Here is an 18,189-nt window from a genome sequence, read left to right as displayed (position 1 = left end):
CTTTAGTGTTGGATGAAGTGAGTTCCCACCTTAACCAGGATACTTTGTGAGCCTGGTTGGTTATAGTGTGTGTAGCGTTCAGTCTGGTTTAGCCAAGCTAAGCGTTCAGACTGGTTTAACTACGCTAAGCGTTCAATCTGGTTTAACCAAGCTAAGCGCTCAGTCTGGTTTAACTATGCTAAGCGTTCAGTCTGGTTTAGCCAAGCTAAGCGTTCAGTCTGGTTTAACCAAGCTAAGTGTTCAGTCTGGTTTAACCAAGCTAAGCGTTCAGTCTGGTTTAACCAAGCTAAGCGTTCAGTCTGGTTTAACCAAGCTAAGTGTTCAGTCTGGTTTAACCAAGCTAAGTGTTCAGTCTGGTTTAACCACGCTAAGCCAAGGTGGAAAGGGCCTGTGGGGCTCCGATAACAAAACTGACTGTATAAAATGAATAATTAAAATACTGATCTATATTGTATGCTCAAAAAAATTGGGAAATTATATTATTTTACACCTATACAATTGCTCAGATAAATATATTTTATTTAACAAGTAATACTTTTTTTCTCCTTAAAAAAGCAGGGGTCAAAATTATTTCACACCCCTCTTTTCAATACCTTTCAAAAAGCTGGAGATTTGTCAGCAAGACAATAACCCCAAGCACACATCAAAATCCACAAAGAAATTGTTAATTGGCCACGGAATCAAAATTTTGCAGTGGCCATGTCAGTCTCCGGAATTGAGACCTATTGAAAACATGTGGTTTGAATTGAAGAGGGCAGTCCATAAACACAGGCGAAGGATATCAAGGATCTGGAAGGATTCTGTATGAAGGAATGGGCTAAGATCCCTCCCAATGTGTTCTCCAACTTACAAAATATACTAGAAAAAGGTGAGGTATTGAAAGGTAAAAAATAGATAAAAGGGGAAATAAATGTGTACTTTTCTTCCCAGAGCAATTGTATTAGTATAAAATAATAGAATTTAAAAAAAAATTGAGCATACAATATAGCCCAGTATTTGAATGATTTTTTTTATAATCATGTTTGCTCATCTTTATCAAGGGTGTCAATCATTTAGTGCTCCACTTTGGTGTCCACTTGCCAAAATGTGTCCATATCGATTAGCTGTGTATCTTTGATAGAACTTGCCAAAATGTGTCCATATCGATTAGCTGTGTATCTTTGATAGAACTTGCCAAAATGTGTCCATATCGATTAGCTGTGTATCTTTGATAGAACTTGCCAAAATCGAACCATCCTACATAATGATGCAAAGCGTCTGTTTCATATGAGTGGTACCTCAGAAAACTCTGCCAGGGTAAGACTGGCCTTATACAGAAACAACCCGTAGCACCTACCCACTAAACACTAGTTGGGATTGGATAGATTAGATCACTCTCAATTAGGCATTCAACAACTCTTACCATCCCTTCTTACCCCCCTCCCGGACAGCCAGACAGAACAGATGCCCTTTACCCCAAATCCTTCTAGCTACTGTATCTCTCTATAGTGCTCTAACATTTTAATTATATGACTCTCTTTTCTCTCTCTTTCTCCTCCTTTCCACCCTGTTGTTTGTACCCCCACATGTCTGATCATGTGACTGACGTGCATATCCCCCCCCCCCCTCTCTCTCTCCTCCCAGATGTAAATGAGTGTGAGGTGTACCGGCTGGACCAGGGGGGCAAGCTGTGTGTGTACGAGTGTGTCAACATACCAGGCTCCTACCACTGCTCCTGCCCCAGCCACTATAAGCTGCTGCCTGATGGTAGGAGCTGTGAGGGTGAGTGACAGGAGGGTAGGAGGAGATGGAGGGTAGGAGGGAGTGTAGGAGGAAGGGTAGCAGGGATTGGGGTAGGGTAGGAGGGATGGTAGGAGGAAGGGTCGGAGGGATTGATGGAGGTTTGGAGGGATGGTAGAGGGGATGGATGGGAGGGATGGAGGGTAGGAGAGATGGAGGATAAGAGTGATGTAGGGAGGGTTTGAGTGATGGAGGGAAGGTAGGAGGGATGGTGGAAGGGTAGGAGGAATGGAGGGAGGGAGGGATGGAGGGAGGGTAGGAGAGATGGAGGGGGGTCGGAGGGATGGAAGGAGGGATGGAGGAAGGGAGAGATGGAGGGTGGGTAGGAGGGTATGAGGGATGGAGGAAGGGAGAGATGGATGTTGAGAGGGTAGGAGAGATGGATGGAGGGTAGGAGGGATGAAGGGAGGGTAGGAGAGAGGGGTGGAGGGCGATAGGAGAGATGGAGGGTAGAAGGGGATAGAGGGTGGAAGGGAGGGTAGGGGTGATAGAGGGCGGTAGGGAGGGTAGGGGTGATGGAGGGTAGGAGGGCATGGAGGGGGATGGAGGGTAGAAGGGGATGGAGGGATAGAGGGCAGTAGGGAGGGTAGGGGTGATTGAAGGAGGGTAGGAAGGGATAGAGGACAATGGCCCATTCATTTCCATGGTCTTGATCTTGGAGCTATGCAAGGGACTTTAGAGCTGGGCTTAGAACTACAACGCTACAGGCAGGGAGCGCCACACTGGGGTTGGCTGAAAACATTTCTAGCTGTCAAATCTGTGTGTCTGGAGGACGGAGGAAGCAAGGATTTGACAGCTAGTAATGCTTTTAGACACAGCCTGGGTCCTGGCTAAGGCGCTGTATAATGGGTCTGATAGGGTTGTGGGGCTTACCCTTCTGGAGCTACGGGGATAGCAGTGATTTATATGACTAAACCCATCAGAACACCAATGGAGCTTCCAGAACATAAATAAAGGTGCAATGAGAGAAGGGAGAATGGAGATGAGGGAATGGAGAATGGAGATGAGGGATGAAGGGATAAACAAACATCATGGTTGGTTTAGCTATGGAGTTCTTTGGAAAGGAAGGCCGATCATGGTAGAGGAAGATATTTCTGTAGAGGTGTCCGTCCTCAAGCCTCTGCCCTGACCGTAGTCCTCAATCCAGTTTCTTCTTCTTCCCCCCCCCCCTCCCCCTCCCCCCTGTCATTTCTTACCCTGCTCTACTTCTGGCCAGTGGAACAAATTAGAGAAGGGTAGAGGAGGGAGGGAATGAAGGGTGGAGAGAATAGAGGGATAAACAAACATCATGGTTCAGCTTAGCTATGGGTGAAGGTGTTTGGAAAGAAGGGAAGAAAAAGATAGAGAGCAAGAGCGAAAGATGAGGCAGATGGCTGTATGTATTTATATGGAGGTGTCCCATGTCCCTCTCTCTGGCCTGGCCATAGGCTTTACTCCCCAGACCTGTTTCATCTGCCCTGTAAGCTTAAGAAGCGTTACTTTCTCTGCTGGCCAGTGGAACAGATGACCTCACCACTTCACAGCAGAACAGAAGGAATGTCTTGGTCCAGGATGCGAGACAAGCCGTTTGAGAGACTAAACTGAACTACCAATGTTTCACTCTTTATTTTTCTGTTTCATTTATTCTCTCTCTCTCTCTCTCTCTCCCCTACCTCCCATCCACCCTCTCTTTCCCTCTCTCCCTCCCCCTCATGTTGCCCTCCAGATGTGGATGAGTGTCTGACCCAGCAGCACAACTGCAGTAGAGGAACAACATGCATCAACACTGGAGGAGGGTTCCAGTGTGTGAGCCCGGAGTGTCCCCGATCACACGGCAACATCAGCTACGTCAAGACGTCTCCCTTGTAAGTAGTTCAGATAGACACCGCCTGGTGCGTGTGTGTGTGTGTGTATATATCTTCAGATATATAAAACGAAACAAGTCTCTCCTACAGAGTTATTGCTATACGTCTTAGGAAAACAAACATACCAACTCTTGGAGTCATTGACAGGCAAGTCCCTTAAAATGATACAAGAACTCATAGAAATGCTCATAAAACCATACCAGCAGGACAAACAAAGTATGCAAGTAAAATACTCTCTCAAACAATATTGTTTCTTCATCAGGATGAATCATGACTGAAACATCTCATCTTTCATTTCAAACATTTTGACCAGGGACGCTGGAGACTTGACTCAGTACTAAGGGGGAAAGGAATGAATTGTCCTCTGTCTGGAAACGATGGTACCAGATTTTGTGTGTGTGTGTGTGTGTGTGTGTGTGTGTGTGTGTGTGTGTGTGTGTGTGTGTGTGTGTGTGTTTGATCATGTGATTGATCTGTCTGCTGTACGCATTTGTCTGTTCATGTCACTAGAGTCCAAAATAAGTGAAAATGACATCTTCATGTTTCCACCTTATTTGAAGCAGTCTCAAACTCTCCAGAATAAATGTAGAATCTCTAGCGTTGTCTTCTAGAATCCCACTAGCAGCTGTTCTAGTTCAGGGTTCTGTGTCCTGGCCTCCTGGCTATATGACCACAACCACCATCCTTTCCAAGATGCCTTGGCCTCAGTCTTAGATAGTGTTTGCCAACTCCTCACAAATTGCCTCATTTAAAGGCAATAAAGGTATGAAATGTAGCTCTGTCCACTCCTACTGAACCATCACTGTGCTGAAAGACTGCAGGACTGCCAGTGGAGGAGAGAGAGAAAGAGAGGGAGAGAGCAAGCGGGAGAGGCAGGGTGAATAAGTACACGGAGACAGAGAAATACTGTTGTCAGGGTTTCTCCATTTCACTCTAATTCACAAGCCTACAGTCTTCGAACAAAAGGTGCTATCTAGAACATAAAAGGGTTCTTTGGCTGTCCCCATAGGATCATCATTTGAAGAACACTTTTGGGTTCCATGTAGGGTTCTATATATATGGAACCCAAAAGTGTTCTACCTGGAACCAAAAGGGTTCTCCTATGGGGACAGCTGAAGAACCCTTTTGGAAGTCTTTGATCTAAGAGTGTAGGGAGGGAGGGAACATTATGTACACTTTCCTCCCTGTTTATTTTCCCAAGGAGACTGACTTGTGTAACAATACTTTAATCACAATGTTATAATGTGTATGGATCTTTCCACAGTAAGCGTCAAGAGGTTAAACTTGGTCTCAACATCTCCTCTCTTCTCACTCACAGTCAGTGTGAGAGGAACCCCTGCCCTATGGAGAGTCGTTCCTGTCACCTGGCTCCTAAGACGGTCTCCTTCCACTACCTCTCCCTCCCCTCCAACCTCCAGACCCCGGCAACCCTGTTCCGCATGGCAACCGCAGCCGCCCCCGGCCGCCCCGGCCCCGATAGCCTGAGATTCGGCATTGTCGGGGGAAACAGCCGCGGGATGTTCGTGATGCAAAGGTCGGACCGCCAGACTGGTGAATTGATCCTAGTTCAGAGGTTAAGAGGACCACAGGATATCAGTGTTGATGTGGACATGTCAGAGTATAGTGATCGCACCTTCCAGGCTAAGCATGTGGCGAAGGTGCATATTCTGGTATCAGCGTATAACTTCTGAGGAGGATGGACGGACAGAGGAACGAGTGAAAGGGACAGAGGGAGGAAGGGAGAAGAGGAACGAAGAAGGAGGAGAGAGGGAGAAGAATGGAGAGAGGGATGAGGAGAGAGGGAGAAGGACGGAGAGAGGGAGGAGGGCGGAGAGAGAGGGAGGAGGGCAGAGAGAGAAGGAGAGAGGGAGAAGGACGGAGAGTGAAGGAGAGAGGGAGAAGGACGGAGAGTGAAGGAGAGAGGGAGAAGGACGGAGAGAGGGAGGAGGATGGAGAGAGAAGGGAGGAGAGAGGGAGGAGGACAGAGAGAGGGAGGAGGACGGAGCGAGGGAGGAGGACGGAGAGAGAGAGGGAGAAGTTGGAAGGAAACAACAGAGCGGGAGGACAGAATGGTTTGGACTGACGTCGATTATGAAGTATATGAGTGAGGATGGAACGGAAATTAATGAATGGTGTATTGAGTGAGTTAATTACTGAATGAGTGAGTGGGTGAGTGAGTAAACATTTGTAAAGCAAACTAACAGAGTGGTAATGGAATGAGGTTGCCATGGTGACCGAAGGCTTTGCTCGTATATATGCAATGACATTGTGAAGATCAGTTTAAAGGCCCACTCTGTTCCTATAAAGCTGTTTATCAAAACGGCTGAAAATATCACAGAATGGGCCTTTAAGAGTCATGAACCCCAGAATGCATCCAAAGTGGCACCCTATTCACTATTAAATAAACTACGTTTTAGTGCACTATGTAGAGAATGGGGTGCCATTTGGGACGTAGACCCTTTAAAACATGAAGCACTCACATGGCCCTGATTTATCAGAATATGTTGTTGTTGTTTATTTTGACACAGTCAGTGATTCAATGCAGTGTGATGTTACCTTATATCAGGTACAGCTGTTTTTACTGGCTTGCTTTGTGATTATAGGACCAAAACTCTTAAGAACAACTTAAGGCGGTTTGGATTTAGTTTTTAACAATAGCATTGTACTTGGACATATTTCTAGTATCATATTGGGCTATTACAGGGTAACTACAGTGATTTGGCAGCCTTGCCAATGCAGTGTACAATATCATCTGATGTTTTAAGGAGTCTTTATTATCGCACATAACTATTTCTCCTGAAATAAAGACCGTCCTTCACTACTACTTTGACCTGATTTACACCCTGTGTCCCTATCCAAAACACATCAGTTAGTTTGACCTGATTTACACCCTGTGTCCCTATCCAAAACACATCAGTTAGTTTGACCTGATTTACACCCATGTCCCTATCCCACAACAAATCAGTTAGGACGATCAAGTGATCAGTAATATGATCAGCTATGTTCAGGTCTAAAGAAGAATTTATCAGAAAAAAGCATGTTTATCAGGAAAGTCCTTTGAAATCACAAACCAGAATGGAGGTCAAAGCCTGCACATACTGAACTGTTGGTCAATGTTAGAACCAAATGAATGTCACGTCAGAGCTTTCACTTAGTTTTGACTGGAGTAATAGCCATATGGAAATTAAAGATATACTTCAGTGTGTTTTTCAATTATTTATTTGTCTAGAGACTAGAGAGAGAGAGCGATAGAGAGAGAGAAAGGGCGGAATGTTCACCACATGTGCTTTCTCTCTTGTCTTTCTTACTCTCCGTCTCTCTCCGCTCCTCCACTCCTCCAGTGAAGGGGTGGAGGAGAGAGAGATAGAGAGAAGAAAGAGAAAGACATGCCCTGATCGTGTACTCACTACACCCCTGCCTCAAAATGACAATGCTCTTTAATGGCCGACTGAATACTTATCATTAGTAACATGCCTCCTGCACTCAGCTTACTGTCCTCGTTTGAAGCTGTATGCTTGGCCTATTTGATGATGCACACATGTTTTGTAGAAGTTCAGAGGAGGGTGATATTGCTGGAGACAGTTAGAGAGCAGAATACTGTCTAGTCTGGGTAATACCGAACTCTCCAATTCCTCCTGACTTCAGAGTCTGGAATGACTCTTTGATGTTGTCGGCACAATGCGTCAACAATGAAGGGGGCTTTGATTTTACTGGTTGGTTCTCCTCTGTGTCTTTCTCACTCAAATGCACAGCCACACACAGCCCCCAAGCGCCACCCCCTTCTATTACAACAGAAATGGGCAGTACTTTTACCTTGTTCAATACCATTTTCCCTCTACCACTAACTGCTAGTGGGAATTTCAATGCTACAGTTGAATTCAGAAGTTTACATACACCGTAGCCAAATACATTTAAATTCAGTTTTTTTTACAATTCCTGACATTTAATCCTAGTAAAAATACCCTGTCTTAGGTCAGTTAGGATCACCACTTTATTTTAAGATTGTGAAATGTCAGAATAATAGTAGAGAGAATTATTTATTTCAGCTTTTATTTATTTTATCACATTCTCAGTGGGTCAGAAGTTTACATACACTCAATTAGTATTTGGTAGCATTGCCTTTAAATTGTTGAACTTGGGTGAAACGTTTTGGGTAGCCTTCCACAAGCTTCCCACAATAATTTGGGTGAATTTTGGCCCATTCCTTCTGACAGAGCTGGTGTAACTGAGTCAGGTTTGTAGGCCTCCTTGCTCGCACACACCTTTTTTAATTCTGCCCACAAATGGAATGTAGGATTGAGGTCAGGGCTTTGTGATGGCCACTCCAATACCTTGACTTTGTTGTCCTTAAGTCATTTTGCCACAACTTTGGAAGTATGCTTGGGGTCATTGTCCATTTGGAAGACTCATTTGTCACAAAGCTTTAACTTCCTGACTGATGTCTTGAGATGTTGCTTCAATATATCCGCATAATTGTCCTCCCCATGATGCCATCTATTTTGTGAAGTACACCAGTCCATCCAGCAGCAAAGCACCCCCACAACATGATGCTGCCACCCCCATGCTTAACGGTTGGGATGGTGTTCTTCGGCTTGCAAGCCTCCCCCTTTTCCTCCAAACGTAACGATGGTCATTATGGCCAAACAGTTCTATTTCATCAGACCAGAGGACATTTCTCCAAAAAGTATGATCTTTGTCCCCATGTGCAGTTGCAAACCGTAGTCTGTCTTTATTATGGCGGTTTTGGAGCAGTGGCTTCTTCCTTGCTGAGCGGCCTTTCAGGTTATGTCGATATAGGACTCGTTTTACTGTGGATAAAGATACTTTTATACCGGTTTCCTCCAACATCTTCACAAGGTCCTTTGCTGTTGTTCTGGGATTGATTCACACCAAAGTACATTCCTCTCTAGAAGTATGGCGGCTGTGTGGTTCCATGGTGTTTATACTTGCATACTATTGTTTGTACAGATCAACGTGGTACCTTCAGGCTTTTGAAATTGCTCCCAAGGATGAACCAGACTTGTGGAGGTCTACAATTTTTTTCTGAGGTCTTGGCTGATTTCTTTTGATTTTTCCATGATGTCAAGCAAAGAGGCACTGAGTTTGAAGGTAGGCCTTGAAATACATCTACAGGTACACCTCCAATTGACTCAAATGATGTCAATTAGCCTAACAGAAGCTTCTAAAGCCATGACATCATTTTATGGAATTTTCCAAGCTGTTTAAAGGCACAGTCAAGTTAGTGTATGTAAACTTCTGACCCACTCCCATTGTGATACAGTGAATTATAAGTGAATTAATGTCTGTAAACAATTGTTGGAAAAATTACTTGTGTCATGCACAAAGTAGATGTCCTAACCGACTTGCCAAAACTATAGTTTGTTAACAAGAAATTTGTGGAGTGGTTGAAAAACTAGTTTTAATGACTCCAACCTAAGTGTATTTAAACTTCCGACTTCAACTGTATGTTTACATTTTGAAATGACGCCACGCTCGGTTTGTTGGTTTGGAAAGTTTTGAAAGTGTCTGAAAAAATGTATTGGAAAAGTTTGGTTAGTATCTTTTGATTTTGTATCCCGCGTCACAGTTAGCCCTTGTGGCTGGAACTGCGGATTGTCCCAGGATTGTAGCTGTCTGGAATCCTACTGTTTGTTGCTGTTTCCATCTTCCCTGTGACCTGACCTGTCTGGAATTGTGGGGAGTAACAGCGTAGCCAACATTGCCATGACAAAGACCAAAGCTGGTGGGAGTACTGTTGAGGACAGGGGTGTCTCTCTATCACAGGGGAAGGTTCTTTCAAATGAACGAAAAGAGTTCTACAAGCAGTTGTTACAACATCAAGAAAATAGCGTCAAGTGTTTTGTCCAAATACTGGTGGATTCAACTAATAAAAGAATGGACAACCTGACCAGAGTGGTCCAGTACCTGAATAACAGTTTGCTGTTCTCCCAGGATCAGCTCGATGAGTTTAAACAGGAAAACGGCAAGATACAACAATTTGGAAGTCACTGAGAGAGGACATTAGTTCTGTATGTGAATCCATGATAACAATTACAGAGAAATCAGATTGTCTCGAGGGACAATCAAGGCAAAAAACCTTATTGTAGACTGTATTGCAGAATCTCCACGAGACCTGGACGGAGTCTGAGGACAAAGTGAGGGAAATGATCTTGGAGAAACTGAAGATAAGACCACAGGAAGATTGAGTTAGAGCGCGCCCACAGGACTTGAAAACCCACCACCGGCTCAGGTGACAGGCCCAGGCCGATAGTCATCAAATTCCTGAGTTTCAAAGGACAAGGTAGTGGTTCTGGAAAGAGCCAAGAACTTGAGGGGAACGTACATCTTCCTCAACGAGGACTATCCTGAATCTGTGCGTCAGAATAAAAATAACTTACCCCTGCTATGAAAACTGCAAGAGCATGTGGGGACATTGCTTACATCCGATAAGACAGGCTCATTGTCCAGCCTCCCTCCCAGAAGCCTGGAAGGGATGAGAGAGCCAAGCCTATGGGTTCGTAGCTTCAACCCCACAGTGGACTAACACACACCAACTGATTAATTGACTGTGAAATTGATGTTTTTTTTTATCTTGCGTTGTTTGCTCTTTTCCATATTATATCTATCTCTGAGAATCTACCCAGGAAAGGGCTGAAAATAGCCCATATTACTATACACTACATGACCAAAAGTATGTGGACACCTGCTCGTCGAACATCTCATTCCAAAATCATGGACATTAATATGGAGTTGGTCCCCCCTTTGCTGCTATATCAGCCTCCACTCTTCTGGGAAGGCTTTCCACTAGATGTTGGAACATTGCTGCAGGGACTTGCTTCCATTCAGCCACAAGAGCATTAGTGAGGTCGGACACTGATGTTGGGCGATTAGGCCTGGCTCGCAGTCAACGTTCCAATTCATCCCAAAGGTGTTGGATGGGTTTGAGGTCAGGGCTCTGTGCAGGCCAGTCAAATTCTTCCACACAAACCATTTCTGTATGGACCTCGCTTTGTGCAGGGGGCATTGTCATGCTGAAACAGGAATGGGCCTTCCCCAATCTGTGGCCACAAAGTTTGAAGCACAGAATCATCTAAAGTTATTGTATGCTGTAGCGTTATGATTTCCCTTCACTGTAACTACGTGGCCTAGCCCGAACCATGAAAAACAGCCCCAGACCATTATTCCTCTTCCACCAAACTTTACAGTTAGCACTATGCATTGGGGCAGGTAGCGTTCTCTTGGCTTCCTCCAAACCCAGATTCACAATAACAGGACTTACAGTTGACCAGGGCAGCTCTAGCAGGGCAGAAATTTGACGAACTGCAGGTTACTTGCAGTCAGGGCCCAGTGCTGATTTAGGATCAGATCTCCCCTGTCCATGTAAAGGGGATACCTAGTTAGTTGTGCAACTGAATGCATTCAACTGAAATGTGTCTTTTGCATTTAACCCACCCCCTCTGAATCAGAGAGGTGCGGGGGGCTGCCATAGCTTTTTACCTTGTCAGCTTAGGGATTCGATCCAGCAACCTTTCGGTTATGGGCCCAACACTCTAACCACTAGGCTACCTGCTGCCCCTCTAATCTTATTCATTATAATCTTAAAGGAAAAACTGATCCTAGATCAGCACTCATACTCTGAAACACTTTGTGAATATGGGCCCTGGGCTCCACACTGTCTGTTGATCCCAATTCATTCCCTGCCAAACTTTACATCCCTCTTGGCCCTGAGTAGGTCTTCACTAGTTAACACAGCCACAACGTCACAATTGTTAAATGGTGCTGTGGCTGTGTTAACTAGTGACAAACCCCTAAGAAACCCTTCGATGTTAGCAGATCTGTAAGGTGTAAGCTCCACCTCTACACAGCATACTTCCCCAATACCCTTTAGATCAGCAAACTTCTGGGGCCAAGAGGGAGGGAATGAATTGGATGGATATGGTTGGCTGAGGGATTTCATAACCCTACATTCACCCTGGCCTGGAGCAGTCAGCTTTCTAACAAATGCTGTGTCATTTAACAAACGTTTCTTACTTGATCATTTGAAGAAAGCTTTCTTTAAAAACATGTTAGTGAAAAACAAGCTTTCATTGTGACAGGACACACACTGCAGGTGCATGCGATTGTAGAGTTCACGAGGTGTTCCTACATAAGTGCCTTCACAACATTAACAGCCTATAGCCCTCTGTGGAACAGATTGGGTTAATTCACGCAACTCAGGAACACGTTGATTCTGTATAGTAGTCCCTACACCCCATTACCTTACTGAACAGTCAAGAAAAAGACATATCACTTTTAAAAATATAAGATTCAAATACCATTAAAAAAACTGCTTAGTCTGGTCATCAAAAGGATGTCCTAAAACCCCCTCATGGTAAATACAGTATATGTAAATGTTCTGAGCGGTTTCTCTGACTTCGGATGAAAATTAGTTAGTCTTTGCTATCTGCGGCACACGAACAGCTGTGCAAATGGAACATCTCATTCCACTAGACTAAAACAGGGGTTCCCTTTCCAGCCTTGGGTAACATCCAGCGCCCCCCCTGCGCACACAAGCACTGTTCATGAAACAAACTGTTCACACCCCTCATTGGTGAAGAGAATTTTGCAGGTTTAAAGCTAATTGTCTTGCAATTCTATACATTCTGCCGTGTATTCATGTGATATGTGACAAAAAAAATACAATATCTATGGGAAATTTTATTGTTTTACAGCCGACACGGGCTACTTGATCTGGACACTTCCGACAAGTTACAAATAGCTCTCTAAGGTATGCAATGACTGACATGACAAGGGGAACCGAATTCTACTATTACAACTTTCAAGAGTAAGTTTAAAGCTGGACTGAGTTCCTAGAAAACGTCACCCAGGCAACACAGGAACACATTGGTTTGGTAAGAAATCTGACCGAGGGAACAGTCCTGCCAGATGGTACAGTATACCACCTCGTGAGAGCACCAATATGACGTCATATGATGATAGCACATCTGCCTGACTAGATCATGGCTGGGTTCAGGACGCTGAAATAACCAAGATCTTATAATGATCAGTGGTTATAATATTTTCCTGTATTTTACTGCAATAATACAAAAACATATTGGTAAAATAAACATGTTTTATTTACAATTAAATTAACCATTGTATTACAATAACAATCAGAAATACAGATTCTCTTTCTCTCCAAGTCAACAGAAATAAATAGACGTACAGGCAAATGTATATGTACTTCCCAAATGGCACCTATCTAGTGAGTTACTTTTGACCAGGGTGAATAGAACTCTGGCCAAAAGTTGTGCACTCTACAGGGATTAGGGTGCCATTTCAGAAGCAGCCCTGGAATTAAATGTTCAAGCATAGTTCTGAAGACAAACCTTCCAAAAATAGGTACAAGGCAATAAATATTGAGTCACCTGGTGACTTAGGAAACAACAGAACTAACAGTCAGCCAAAACCAGACTGTTCTGTGAAAATAACAGACAAGTGAATACAGTCGTAGGCTACATGACAGGGAAAGAATGAGCATGAAGGCAGCCAGGGTCTGAGTAAGAAGACGCATCTAATTCTGATTTTCTACAAGTTAGAAAAAGCTCCAAATACACTAGGCCTGATTCCCAAACGCATCCCTAGACCCTACTGCCTACACACGAGATCTGAGGGGAAAGATTGGAAAATCTAGCGGGTAGGGGTTGTTTCTGGACAGGTCGAGAGTTGAGAACGAGTAAATGGACAACCCCCTAACCTTGTCCCTAGGCTGCAGAGGACAACATCATGAACCAATCCAACATAAACCCCTTGTGCCTATCCAAGGTCCAAAACGATATAAATCAAATCAAATAAAAGACAGCACTGTGCAGCCGTCTTCATCGACCTGGCCAAGGCTTTCGACTCTGTCAATCACCGCATTCTTATTGGCAGACTCAATAGCCTTGGTTTCTCAAATGACTGCCTCGCCTGGTTCACCAACTACTTTTCAGATAGAGTTCAGTGTGTCAAATCAGAGGGCTTGTTGTCCGGACCTCTGGCAGTCTCTATGGGGTTGCCACACGGTTCAATTCTCAGGCCGACTCTTTTCTCTGTATATATCAATGATGTCGCTCTTGCTGCTGGTGATTCCCTGATCCACCTCTACGCAGACGACACCATTTTGTATACATCCGGCCCTTCTTTGGACACTGTTAACAAATGAACTTCAATGCCATACAACACTCCTTCCATGGCCTCCAACTGCTCTTAAATGCTAGTAAAACTAAATGCATGCTCTTCAACCGATCGCTGCCGCACCTGCCCACCCATCCAGCATCACTTTAGAATATGTGGACATCTACAAATACCTAGGTGTCTGGTTAGACTGTAAACTCTCCTTCCAGACTCACATTAAGCATCTCCAATCCAAAATTAAATATAGAACCGGCTTCCTATTTCGCAACAAAGCCTCCTTCACTCGTGCTGCCAAACATACCCTCGTAAAACTGACTATCCTACCGATCCTTGCCTTCGGTGATGTCCTTCACAAAATAGCCTCTAACACTCTACTCAGCAAATTGGATGCAGTCTATCACAGTGCCATCCATATACTACCCACCACTCCGACCTGTATGCTCTCGTTGGCTGGCCCTCACTCCATATTCGTCGTCAAACGCACTGGCTCCAGGTCATCTATAAGTCTTCGCTAGGTAAAGCTCCACCTTCTCAGTTCACTGGTAACCATATACTGGGGTGAAAAGACTATTTGTACATCATCATCTGCACATCTATCACTCCAGTGTTAATGCTAAATTGTAATTATTTCACCTCTATGGCCTATTTATTGCCGTAACTCCCTAATGTTACTACATTTGCATACACAGTGTTGTTTTTGTTGCACTGCTTTACTTTATCTTGGCCAGATCGCAGTTGTAAATGAGAACTTGTTCAACTGGCCTACTTGGATAAATAAAGATTGGGATTGTTGGTCCACATGAAACTAACACCCCTACATTTGTGCCGTCTCATACACCATAACATGCATATGAAGACTTCAACAGACACCATTTAACTGGCACCAGTACCAGAACCTTTTCATAAATGGCGGACAACAAATGTGTACTTTGAAACTGTTCAACTATTACAAAACATAGGGATTGGGATAGCTATGTTGGAGTCATACCAACATCCCCTTTTCAATGGCAAAACAAATGCATGAATTAACCAGAGACTGTCATTTCTAATAGTTTCTCCTTTAAAATGAGTTTAGGAAAAGACAGCAGGGATCAAATTAAAACACACAATAACAATATCCCCATAAATTAACCAAGAGAGTAAACTAGAGGCTTTAGCAGATATACCAAAAAAAAATATTTAACTAGGCAAGTCAGTTAAGAACAAATTCTTGTTTACAATGACAGCCTACCCTGGCCAAACCCTAACCCGGAGGACGCTGGGCCAATTGTGCGCCGCCCTATGGGACTCCCAATCAATCACAGACGGTTGTGATACAGCCTGGAATCGAACCAGGGTCTGTAGTGACACCTCTAGCACTGAGATGCAGTGCCTTAGACCACTGTGCAACTCAGGAGCAAGGTGGAAGTACACTTAAACAAAAAATAACAAGGACCAATATTAGTCCCAAATGGCACCCTATCCTCTGTTTAGTGTACTACTTTATACCAGGGCCCGTAGGGCTCTGGTCAAAAGTAGTGCACTATATAGGGAATAGGATACCATTTAGGGCAGAAACAATGTAAAAAAAAAAGGGGGAGGGTACCAGGAGAAAGAAAGATATGTTTTGTCACATACACCTGATAGGTGCAGTGAAATGATTTTTTTACATGGTCAGCCATAGTATTACGGAGCTCCTGGGTTATATAATTGCCATGGTGCCTAGTGGCAGCCTCGGCAGAGAACTCATGTACATATGTAATAATATTTAATATTTTGTACCAAGTTTTACATTTTTCAATAGCTAAATGAGTACAGATCAAGTCTTGATATCATGAATTTGAGTCATGCCCATAAATTGTAGTGGTGTAAAGTACTTAAGTAAAAATACTTTAAAGTATTGCTGAAGTAGTTTTTTTGGGTATCTGTACTTTACTATTTATATTTCTGCAACTTTTACATTTACTCCACTACATTCTTAAAGAACCCTACTGCCTCTGACCTGGCAGACTCACTAAACGCACATGCTTCATTTGTAAATTAAGTATTAGAATGTGCCCCTGGCTATCTGTATATTAAAATAAAATGGTGCCATCTGATTTGCTTAATATAAGGAATTTGAAATGATTTATACTTTTGATACTTAAGAATATGTTAGCAATTACATTTAATTTTGATACTTGAGGAAAAGTATTTAGTTCTAAATATACTTATGATGATTTTGACTTGAGTCATTTTCTATTAAGGTATCTTTACTTTTACACAAGTATGATAATTGGGTACTTTTTCTACCACTAGGAAATGTATGAAAATCAGCATTGTCAACAAGCTAGGTAATGCTAGCTAGCCGGTGTGTTTTCATTTGAATTACACCGATGACTCAGGGTTGCTTTTCACCAACAGTGATCCAAGAGGCAGTGGGACAGCTTTTCATTACTTTGGAGGATACTTCTGAAGTGATGACTGTACTCTGTGGGGATCTCAAAGCTCATCACAGTCCCAATACAGGGAATCTGCAGACGGCGGAGACGCCCTGATGACATGGAGCTGCCAGCCTACCTGCCTGCCCTTGGACATGCTGACCAGACCACCACCGCTGCTGACCATCTAGCTATGAGCTTCCAGATCCTCTCATGAGAGCAGCTGTCCATCTGGAGGTTTCAGGAAACACTCAGACTTGACCCATCTACTGTTGTAGCCTATATCTCTAAATACATGCTTGTTGGTTATTTTGCTTAACAAGCACTTTATTATTCATTATAACTTCTCAATGCCATGGGCCTCAACTAAAGTACTGCCTCTACTAACCAACCTAAGGGGTGCATCAGTGATGTGAAACTTTCTGAACATCAATAGCAGATAGAACGGAATTGTGTCGGCTCTAGCATTATTCTTCTGACAGACAATCAGATAGAAATGTCGTGTAGAATCTGAACAGACCCAAGCCCTGTGATCCTACACTTACGTCAACACTACTGTTTAGTACTGCGTAACACACACTAAACTAATGAATCCTATGTCCCAGCCTAGAAAACACAATGCAGACAACTCTCCCCCACACAACACATCACATTATACTTTGGTTAGGAAGCAATAAAGCTTCACTCAGTGAGATATAATAATCACTACACACACACACACCTCTGAATTATGATCCATCAAAATATCACATTGGTCCTATATTACATAATGTATCCAATTGGTGTATAAATAATATACCAGCTTGTTCCCCTCTCCAAGATACAGTATAAAGTCAAGTTTTATCACAAAAACTGTCCCAAATGGCATCCTATTCCCTGTACACATTATAGTCATTTAGCAGATGCTCTTATCCAGAGCAACTTACAGAAGTGAGTGCATACATCTTCATACTTTATCGTACTGGACGCCCAGTGGGAATCGAACCCACAACCCTGGCGTTGCAATCACCATGGTGTACCAACTGAGCCACACAGGTCCATAGTTCCCTACTTTTGACCATTACCCCATAATGACGAAGTGAAAAGAGGATTTCAGAAATGTTTGAAAATGTATGAAACAAACAGAAATACCTTATTTACATAAGTATTCTGACCCTTTGCTATCAGACTTGAAATTGAACTCCGGTGCATCCTGTTTCCATCGATCATCCTTGAGATGTTTCTACAACTTGATTGGAGTCCACCTGTGGTAGATTCAATTGATTGGACATGATTTGGAAAGGCACACCCTAGTCTATATAAGGTCCCACAGTTGACAGTGCAAGTCAGAGCAAAAACCAAGCCATGTTGTCGAAGGAATTGTCCTTAGGGGTTGATACAGGATTGTGCCAAGGCACAGATCTGGGGAAAGGGTACCAAAAAATGTATGCAGCATTGAAAGTCCCCAAATACACAGTGCCCTCCATCATTCTTAAATGGAAGAACTTTCTAGAGCAATCAAGGGAGAAGGACCTTGGTCAGAGAGGTGACCAAGTACCCGATGGTGACTCACACAGCTCCAGAGTTCCTCTGTGGCGATGGGAGAACCTTCCAGAAGAATAACCATTTCTGCAGCACTCCACCAATCAGGCCTTTAGGGTAGTGGCCAGACAGAAGCCACTCCTCAGTAAAAAGTACATTACAGCCCTCTTGGAGTTTCCCAAAAGGTAGAGAAACAAGAAACAAGATTCTCTGGTCTGATGAAACCAAGATTGGATGTCAAGCGTCACATCTGGAGGAAACCTGACACCATCCCCTACGGTGAAGCATGGTGGTGGCAGCATCATGCTGTGGGGATGTTTTTCAGCGGTAGGGAGTGGGAGACTAGACAGGATCAACGGAAAGATGAACAGAGCAAAGTACAGAGAGATCCTTGATGAAAACCTGCTCCAGAGCGCTCAGGACTTCAGACTGGGGCAAAGGTTCACCTTCTAACAGGATAACGACCCTAAACACACAACCAAGACAATGCA

General features: G+C 43.6%; 1 protein-coding gene across 2 annotated transcripts in view; it reads left to right on the top strand.

The window, feature by feature from the left end:
• LOC110503005 (fibulin-7) overlaps positions 1-5,431 on the top strand; it is a 30,064-nt gene extending 24,633 nt beyond the window's left edge. For both annotated transcript variants that reach the window (XM_036960867.1, XM_021581369.2), the window contains 3 exons: positions 1,624-1,761; positions 3,485-3,623; positions 4,942-5,431. In XM_036960867.1, the coding sequence (XP_036816762.1) occupies positions 1,624-1,761; positions 3,485-3,623; positions 4,942-5,314 (650 nt within the window). In that variant the 3' untranslated portion in view covers positions 5,315-5,431. The remainder of the gene's footprint in view (positions 1-1,623; positions 1,762-3,484; positions 3,624-4,941) is intronic.
• Positions 5,432-18,189: the final 12,758 nt, after the last annotated feature.

Source organism: Oncorhynchus mykiss, chromosome 23, assembly GCF_013265735.2.
Source record: "Oncorhynchus mykiss isolate Arlee chromosome 23, USDA_OmykA_1.1, whole genome shotgun sequence".
Taxonomy (NCBI): domain Eukaryota; kingdom Metazoa; phylum Chordata; class Actinopteri; order Salmoniformes; family Salmonidae; genus Oncorhynchus; species Oncorhynchus mykiss.
Note: the sequence above shows the minus strand (reverse complement) of the source record. Positions and strands in the feature narration are given on the sequence as shown.